A 10,123-nucleotide genomic window follows, 5' to 3' on the forward strand; every position below is an offset into this window, starting at 1 on the left:
GACAGTAACCTCACCAAGCACAAACTGTACCAATCACAAACAACATGTACACATGAATATATTGGCATATTTTATATTTTTAAATATCTTCCTTTTATTCCATGTCAAAAAGTGTGAAACTGACATTGAAACTAACCATCATGATGTTCATTTTCCACATACAGTGATATCAGAAGTTGTGAAAAAAAAACAACTGAAAATTTTCCACAATCTAGAAACTTAGACACACATCAACATGTTGTTTGTCACTTGAAAACATTATTCATTGGACATTCTCATATATTTGCTGATTCACTGTCTTGCTGACTGATACAAACTCTCATATCTGTCAGTTAAAGACAAAGCAAGAGCCAGTAGCCAGTTAGCTTAGCTTAGCATAACAACTGGAAACAGAGGGAAACAGCTAGCAACTTATTACTCAACTTTTCAGATAAATCAAATACCAAATATACAATATAACATACTTTAATTAGAGTAGACACCTGTTAAGTGTGAAGGGAAAGAGCTGGTCAGCTAAAACTCTGAGCAGGCCCTAAAGTGAGATTTACAGTTAAAACTTCAGTTCTTGTCAGTTTATTCAATATCTTTATGAGTAAGCCTGAAACATTTAGCTCTTGTTAGAGTATAGCCACCAATAGAAACAAATATTTGACAGATTTTCCACTAATGCAGAACAAAATAATACAACTACAGCCCAAAAGGAAATAAAGCTTTCCAATTTATTATTCCACATTTTAAAATTCCAAATGATTTCATACTCAAAATTAATGTCACTAGTTAATAAAAAAGCAACCATCTCCTGTACTATTAGATATACAGTATTATAACATCAGGAATGATGATATTTGGATGATCAAGAAGCTATTTTTCATAACGAATTGATTTTAAAAGAAATACAAACACACTGACTCATTATAATCAACAGTTTTATTGAATAATGGTTCAATGTTCATTCCACATTTTGAATGTATGAATAATTTGTCTTGGAGTGAAACTCAGAATATCAAGTTTCATTTGAAAAGTAATGAACATAAAGCAGAATATAAGGAAGATCAGTATTAGAAAGCAACATGCACATTAAAACACTGAGGAGAGAGACGTGAAACTTGCAGAAACAGCTGAACAGAGAAGATCTGTAGCTTCATCAAGATCTCTAGCAAAGAAAAAGAAGCATCATTTCCAGACAGGAAGTGTTGCTGAAGCTCTACTCTGAGCAGCGGTCAGGGTCCAGGGTTTGAGTGACGGGGGTCTGTCCACTCAGACTGGCCTCACAGCTCACTGAGCCCACCTTCCTCCACTGGTCTGCAGAGAGGCTCAGGGTGCTGCTCCGGCTGTAGTGGCCGTCCCTCCCCAGGACCTCCGGGCTGTGTGACACCCCTGAGGAGCTGCTGCTGCCCCCCACCTTCCAGTCCAGCCTCCAGGCTGAGGGGAAGCCCCCGCTGTACAGACACACCAGTGTGGCACTGCCCTGCTGCAGCTGCTCTCTGGAGGGGGGGAGGACGGTCAGGGTGGGCCGCACCACACCCACTGGAGGAGAGAGAGGGGGAGGAGAGGGGGGAGAAAAGACAAAGACGGAAAACTTTAGAGCTTGTGCTGCTGTTGCACTCATACACTAAGAATCAGACCATCAGACACATGAGTTCAATGTAGTGAAAAAGGTTCATTGATAATAATTATTGATGACATCTTCATATCTGTTTCATAATGTGAGACAGTGAATAATTCATTTTCTTGTGTTTAAACTGACAGAAGTGAAACACTCATGTGAATACAGTTAAAACTTTGTCATCTGTCTCTTTCACTTCCTTTTCACTACTAATGTGAAATAAATGAACCGTGAACACAAAGCTGAGCTGCATTAACTGATAAAATCATATTAGTGGTAAACAACAATAGATTTTAAAAACAGTTTGGATGATCAAAATAAGTAAATTTAAAAAGAAGCAAAAAAAAACTACTGATGTTTCGTAGATAAATCTTTGCTTTTTTTCCCCCAAATATTGTTGTCAAACATTTGAATGCAGATAATATTTAAAAGTTAAATAAAAGTTAAAAGTCATCGTAAAAATAATATATTAGAAAATGTATGTTTATCTTTTTTATCCAAAAATGTATTATCTTAAATACTGAGTGAATTTTGATCTCTGCAAAGTTTCTTCTCAGATTGTGAGATCAGCCTTGTTTGATTAATAACAAAAAAGAGAAAATCATGCAAACACTGAACTTGATCACAGTGTCATGAAATATTTGATAAAAGGTATAAATTCTATATATTGTAAAAAGTAATAAATCTCTAGTACTTACAGTCAATGATGAGTTTGGTTCCTCCACCAAAAGTGGACCACAGTGATACAAACTCATTAAGTGGCCGTACAAAAACCTCCTGCACTGTGAACAAGCATCTATCCACTGAAAAGTCACTTTATTTTCTGCTAAAACTGGATAATTAACATTTTATCAAATGTATAAAATGTTTTCATTGATTTGGTTTTAAATTTCCTCATGAATCAAAATATTTTACATCATTTTTATGAAATTTTGTACAAGTGACAACAAAACAGGTTGATTTGCCCTGTAACAAATTCAGATTGTAAACATGTTACATATTTGAGACAATGTTAAATAAACACAACATTTCTAAATAATCATAAATATAAATAATCATAAATTACAGAATGAGTATATAGTGTATTTGTGAAACCTTGTATGTAAAACAAATTAAATAAATAGATACCAACCACTCCCATTGAAACAAATGTTGTAAATCCTCAAATTTATTTCCAAAAGAAGTTATTTTATTCCATTAAGATCATAGATGGTGTAAATCCAAACAGTATTTCTCCTGATTTTGTGTCCCACGTTGCCTTCAGTCTGTTGAGAGCAGAGAAATCATTTCCATAGAGAGGAGGCTTTGCATCGTCAGCTGATCCTCCAGTGAACTGAGAAGGTTTATAGTCCTGTGAGTTCAACACTGCAGGACTCAGATCTGTCAGTCAACACAGCAGAAAGCACAACCATCATGACTCTCATCACCATCCTCATCTGGACGCTGGCCTGCTGCTGTTTTACAGGTTTATTCACTCAGCAACATTTCAAACATGATGTGTTTCCTTTTCTGTCATTAATTTCTGCTGATAAATGAAAGATTTGTTTCTGTCTGCAGGATGCAGCGGTCAGGTGACTGTGACTCAACCTCCAGAAGTGACATCTACTCCAGGATCCACTGTCACTCTGACCTGTAAAACCAGCCAGGCTGTTTTTAGAAATAGTAATGGAGATTATATGTTCTGGTATCAACAGAAATCTGGACAGACTACAAAACTCCTAATAAAATTTGCAAGCACACGTGAATCAGGAACACCAGCTCGGTTTAGTGGCAGTGGAAGCAGCTCTGACTTCTCTTTGACCATCAGTGGAGTTCAGACTGAAGATGCAGCAGTTTACTACTGTCAGAGTGCCCATAGTGGTGGAGTGTTCACACAGTGATTTGTAGTCGTACAAAAACCTCCCTCAGTCAGACTGCAGAGACACTGAGCTGTTACAGCAGGAACCGACTGCAGCTGCTGAAGAGGAAGAGACTCTGACACAGACCACTGAACACAGAGCTGACAGTAACCTCACCAAGCACAAACTGTACCAATCACAAACAACATGTACACATGAATATATTTTATATTTTATATTTTTAAATATCTTCCTTTTATTCCATGTCAAAAAGTGTGAAACTGACATTGAAACTAACCATCATGATGTTCATTTTCCACATACAGTGATATCAGAAGTTGTGGAAAAACAAAAACTGAACATTTTCCACAATCTAGAAACTTAGACACACATCAACATGTTGTTTGTCACTTGAAAACATTATTCACTGGACATTCTCAGATATTTGCTGATTCACTGTCTTGTTGACTGATACAAACTCTCATAACTGAGAGTTAAAGACAAAGCAAGAGCCAGTAGCCAGTTAGCTTAGCTTAGCATAACAACTGGAAACAGAGGGAAACAGCTAGCCTGGCTCTGTCTGAAGGCAACAAAATCTGCCCACCAGTACCTCTAAAGCTCATTAATTAACATGTTATATGTTGCCTGTTTAATCCCCCAAAAAACAAATTGAAAAAACAAGACAAGTTGTGGTTTAACAGGGGTTTATGTGATGTTGCCAGACAACCAGCAGAAACTTTGGCTTTTGTTAATATTAAACAAGCCAGATATTAATTAGTGAGCTTTAGAGGTTTTATAGGCAGATTTTGTTACCAACAGACAAGCTAGCTGTTTCTCCCTATTTACATTTGTAATGCTAAGCTAACCAGGAGCCATAGCTCCATATTTATGTACAAATAAAAAAAGTGGTGTCGATCTTCTCATCTACCTCTCGGCAAGAAATCAAATAACTGTATTTCCCAAGATGTCAAACTATTCCTTTGGGATTTTTTCTGTAAACATCAATCAACAACATGTTGTTTACTCACATCTTGTCTCACAGGATGTAGTCCAACTTTTTCTAAAAATGTTCTTCTCTTATCTCATTGAAACTCATCCTCCTATTAACAGGGTTGTTAAAACATTATTTATGCTAACAGTATCATTTTATCAACACTAACAGCAGCCCAAACAGAACATTTAGTGGCTGTCTAAGATCCTGCACACCAAACAATCAACTTCAACTTATTACTCAACTTTTCAGAGAAATCAAATACCAAATATACAATATAACATACTTTAATTAGAGTAGACACCTGTTAAGTGTGAAGGGAAAGAGTTGGTTACCTAAAACGCTGAGCAGGCCCTAAAGTGAGATAAAATGGGTTTAAATTCCTGCCTTTGTGCTAACAACAACAATAATAAAAATGATTGTGAAAACAGAGAAATCAAAATCAATCAAATGTTGGGTCAGATCATGCTGAGTTAAGTGTTCATCCAATCTGCCAGCAGGTGGCGCCACATACAACCTTAACAACATAATAAAGAGGATAAGGTCAATGTTTTCTGGATGAACTTTGAATTAGAATGATCCCCTGTAGAGGTTGATCTCTCACTCCTCCTCACCTCTGCTCTTTCTGTTTCACAACAACAGGTGTGTGTTTGCCTTCTTAAATGTATTTTGCATGACTTTCATGCATCACTGCTCCTCAGAGTTTAAGTTCTTGTGTCACAGAGACTCTGAACTGCTTTCATGCACTCACACTGAAAACTGCATCAGGATGATGTCGCCAATAACTCTGCTGGTCATGTTGGGTTTTCTGAGTCAGGGTGAGAGATTCTGAAAATGTTTGGTGCAAATCCAGTCTGTGTTCTCCCTTTTACTTTTGCTTAAATGTCTTTTCTATTTTTCTCTCCGATCACAACCTGAACTGCTTCTCCATTGGCTATTGGCTATAATATTTACTCTTTAAGATTTTTAATTTCTCATTTCAGAGTCTTCTGCCAACAGTTTTCTGACTCAGACTGACAAATCCAAGTCTGTTAGTCTTGGGGGGACGGTGACCATCAGTGCCACAGGGAGTTCAGATATTGGTGGTGATCTCAGTTGGTACCTTCAGAAACCTGGACAAGCTCCCAAACTTCTTATATATACAGCATCAACTCTACAGTCAGGAACTCCATCTCGATTCAGTGGCAGTAGATCTGGTTCTGGCTACACTCTGACCATCAGTGGTGTTCAGGCTGAAGATGTTGGAGATTACTACTGTCTTGGTGACCATGGTGGAGCGTTCACACAGTGATTTATAGCCGTACAAAAACCTCCTTCAGTTTGACTGAAGTGAAAACGGCCTGCTGCAGCTGCAGAGGGTTGATGAAGAGACTGTGATGAGGATAACTGGTCGAGTGAACACAACACTGTGACTCTGACACACAAGAGTCATCAAGCAGAACCACAATGAACCCAAATTACACTGAAACAAACTGAAAGACATTTTCCAACATGCAGTTTTTAAGTTAAATCTTCATCATTATTTCACATCATTTCAAGAACAGAGTTGTTGTAAGAATATATATCCTCTGACAGCAACTGATGTTCAACAATATTTCCACCAATAGTTTTACATTCAGCAGCACAAAACAATCTACTGTAACAGTTTCATCTAAAAAAGTTTTTGATTCAGAAATGATAAATATGTTATACTTTATATTTCATATTATATTGTTACACATACTATAAAATAATGAATAGAAACCTGACTTGATGTTGAAGTGAAGCATGTTGGAAAGATGAGGTATAATACTGGCATGAATATGCATTTCTCATGAATAATATATCACAAAATACACACAAAGATAGTGATTTACTATAATATTCAATTTTATTTTATTGGTTACATGTTTGACTGATTAAAAAATGGTTATATTGAAACATAATGGCAATGCATCAGAATATGAGTAAGATTAGTGAGAGAAAACTGAATACACATCAAGATAGAGTCATGATTTTGCACAAATAGTTGAACAGAGTAGATCTGTAGCCTCATCAATATCTCTGAACTACAACACACCTACTGGAGAAGAAAGAGGGAGGAATACATCTTCACTCAGCTACATGGATTCAATTCTTTTCTTGTATTTTTTGTAATAGAGAAACATCTTTCGGCACCAAATCATGTTTTTTTTTTCACATTTACTCTCAGCAGAAGAGCTCTGACAAATGTTGCCTGATCACATATTTCAGTCATGATTTTTTCAACACTGAAAATCTAATTCCAAAATATATTTTCCAAGTTTTTTAATCATGATATAAATTTGTATTTTAAAAAAAACCATTCTTGTTGCTACATTATTCTCCTTCCATTATCAGTTAAAATGTTAATTAATCTTGTCATTTAAGTCCGAAGCTTTTCAATTTCCACAGAGAGGAGAATCAGTTAAAGTTGTAAAACCTTTTCATTTCTTATCACTCTTCATAAGATAAAAGAACAAAATATTTATATGTTTTCTTTCATCAGTGCAAGCTTTATTAGCAAAAACATCAATCATCAACAGGACAGTTATTAAGCACACTCACATCTAGCTGCTGAGCTACACACATTACTCTCTAAGTTGTTGTTGTTCTTTGTCACACAAAGCTTTAGTTTACTCTACAGACATTAAAACTCATATTGATCAGATGAGCAGGTGTGTTCCTCCTGCTCCCCCCAGACACAGCTCCTGTCCTGGGCTTCAGCCAGCCCCTCTAGCCCTTACACTGGCTCCTGTGGAGGGACTTGGTCTGGCTGTGGTCATGATGGAGGACCTTGCAGGAGTACAGCTCTCCTTCCATCCAGCGCTCCTGGCTCAGGCTCAGGATGCTGCTGCTGCTGTAGCGTCCGCTCTTCTCCTCCTCTGAGCTGCTCAGGACCCCCTCTGTCACCTCTCTACCGTCCACCTCCCAGCTCACCACGGCTCCCTGAGGAGAGTAGCTGGTCAGCAGGCAGGCCAGCGTGGCCGAGCCCCCAGAGAGCTGCTGAGAGGAGGGGGGAAGCAGAGAGACTGAGGGCCTGACCATGGGGCCAGCTGGAGGGGAGAGCAGAGACACACAAGGAGCAGATTAACTTCTACTGTAGGACAGACAGCTGAGTTATGATACATGACAGAGGTTAACAATGCTGTGGATTAACTGTGTGTGTGACACTGTGATCAGACAGAGGAGAGGCAGTGAGAAATGGGAGGAAATGAGGGTTTCGTTAATAAAGCTAAATGGTGTTTGTACTTGTAATTTTGACATTTAAAGCAATGAATCATCATAAATCACTAAGAATCAGACAATATACAACATGAGTTAGGTTCAAATGTAATGATTCATTTCATTTAATGATCATTAAATTAAATCTAAATGTGTTAGAGTAAATAATTATTCTTGCAATGATTTTCTTGTTAAGAGGTGAAACACTAATGTGTGATTACAGTTAAAGACTTTGTCATCTGTCTGTTTCACTTCCTTTTCTCAACATCAAACTAACCAACTGTGAACAAAAACTACAGCAAAACTGGATCTAAATATAAACTCATTTATTTGTTTTACAGAAACCAACATTATATTTTAAATCTAAAACTTGTTTGATTGTTAAAAAATAATGAATAAAGTTCAAGTATTTTCTAATAGTTAAAATGTTTATCAGATAAATTTTACAATGACATTTTGTGAAACAAACAATTGATTAAAAGTAAAATATGTGAAAATTTTAGTTTTTTTGGACACTATTTCATCATAACATCATCTACAATAATAACCATTTATTAACATCTGCATTATATTTTCCCCAAACTTCACTATCAGCTGAGCTTAATAAAAAGCAAAAAATAAATTCTTGTTTCATCACATTCTGGTGAAAACTCAGTATAATATTTTATATTGTAGAAATGAGAAATCTCTGGTACTTACAGTTAATGATGAGTTTGGTTCCTCCACCAAAAGTCAACCACAGTGATACAAACTCATTAAGTGGCCGTACAAAAACCTCCTGCACTGTGAACAAGCATCTATCCACTGAAAAAAACTCTGTTTTTAAAAATTACAGAGCAACACTTATACTTTATCAAATCTACAATACTTTTTTAATAATGTAGATTGAAATTATTGTATGAAACTAGATTATTTATTTAATTTTTCTTTACTTTTCTACATCTGACAGAAAAAGGATTACAGTCTACTTGTTAAAGTCATCACAATTTCATATCTGTTAACAATAATACATGGTTAAATTAACATGATGCTTTTTTAATAATATAGATTTACAATCTCATATTAATCAGAAATGAAATATATTATTTATCTACAATAAACCCTGTAAGTCAATTAAACATAGACAAACAGACACATCATACCAACCACAGTCGACACAAACTTTTCCATAAATCCTCAACTGCACTTCTATAAATATAATTTTCCATTAAGATCATAGATGGTGTAAATCCAAACAATATTTCTCCTGATTTTGTGTCCCACGTTGCCTTCAGTCTGTTGAGAGCAGAGAAATCATTTCCATAGAGAGGAGGCTTTGCATCGTCAGCTGATCCTCCAGTGAACTGAGAAGGTTTATAGTCCTGTGAGTTCAACACTGCAGGACTCAGATCTGTCAGTCAACACAGCAGAAAGCACAACCACCATGACTCTCATCACCATCCTCATCTGGACGCTGGCCTGCTGCTGTTTTACAGGTTCATTCACTCAGCAACATTTCAAACATGATGTGTTTCCTTTTCTGTCATTTATTTCTGCTGATAAATGAAAGATTTGTTTCTGTCTGCAGGATGCAGCGGTCAGGTGACTGTGACTCAACCTCCAGTAGTGACATCTACTCCAGGATCCACTGTCACTCTGACCTGTAAAATAAACCCGGCTGTTCATAGATATAGTGATGGAGATTATGCTATGATCTGGTATCAACAGACATCTGGACAGGTTCCGAAGCACCTATTGAAATATGTAAGCTCTCGTGTTGTATCAACAACACAAGGTCGATTTAGTTTCAGTGGAAGCGGCTCTGACTTCACTTTGACCATCAATGGAGTTCAGACTGAAGATGCAGCAGTTTACTACTGTCAGAGTACAAATCAAATAAACAGTGCTTGGGTGTTCTCACAGTGATTTGTAGTCGTACAAAAACCTCCCTCAGTCAGACTGCAGAGACACTGAGCTGTTACAGCAGGAACCGACTGCAGCTGCTGAAGAGGAAGAGACTCTGACACAGACCACTGAACACAGAGCTGACAGTAACCTCACCAAGCACAAACTATGTTAACCGATTAACACACCCAAAACAACCAGTACAACTTCAATATATTTTCTGATTATAAAGTCCCATCTTGTGGACATTAAAGGACACCATTCTGCATATTATTTGGGTTTTTAAAATCCTCAGGAAAGCCTCTAAACAAAAAATACAGCAGTATGCACTATGTTGTAAATTTAAATGAAGATAATGTACACATTAATTATCCACATTATTCAACCAAGTACATTTACTGGAGTGCTACACTTAAGTACAATTTTCCTTTTTGTTTACTCCACTGCATTTCAGAGGGAAAGTCACTTTATTTTAGATTTGACAGACTGAGTCAACAAACATTTGGTCTCATTAGACATTGTCTAGTAATGTGCTGAAGGTTAAACAAAGCCTTTTTTATCTCCAGTTTTCTTAGACACCAT

General features: G+C 36.8%; 2 gene segments (V, D, J or C); one reads left to right on the forward strand and one right to left on the reverse strand.

Annotated features, from left to right (window-relative positions):
- Positions 1–10,123, forward strand: part of LOC137199570 (Ig kappa chain V-III region MOPC 63-like) — an 89,506-nt gene that overhangs the window by 10,733 nt on the left and 68,650 nt on the right.
- Positions 6,928–8,393, reverse strand: LOC137199572 (Ig lambda-1 chain C region-like). The segment is given in 2 exon segments: positions 6,928–7,488; positions 8,357–8,393. A coding segment is annotated over 1 exon segment (312 nt).

The sequence above is a fragment of the Thunnus thynnus genome, chromosome 16, assembly GCF_963924715.1.
Source record: "Thunnus thynnus chromosome 16, fThuThy2.1, whole genome shotgun sequence".
NCBI classification, from domain to species: domain Eukaryota; kingdom Metazoa; phylum Chordata; class Actinopteri; order Scombriformes; family Scombridae; genus Thunnus; species Thunnus thynnus.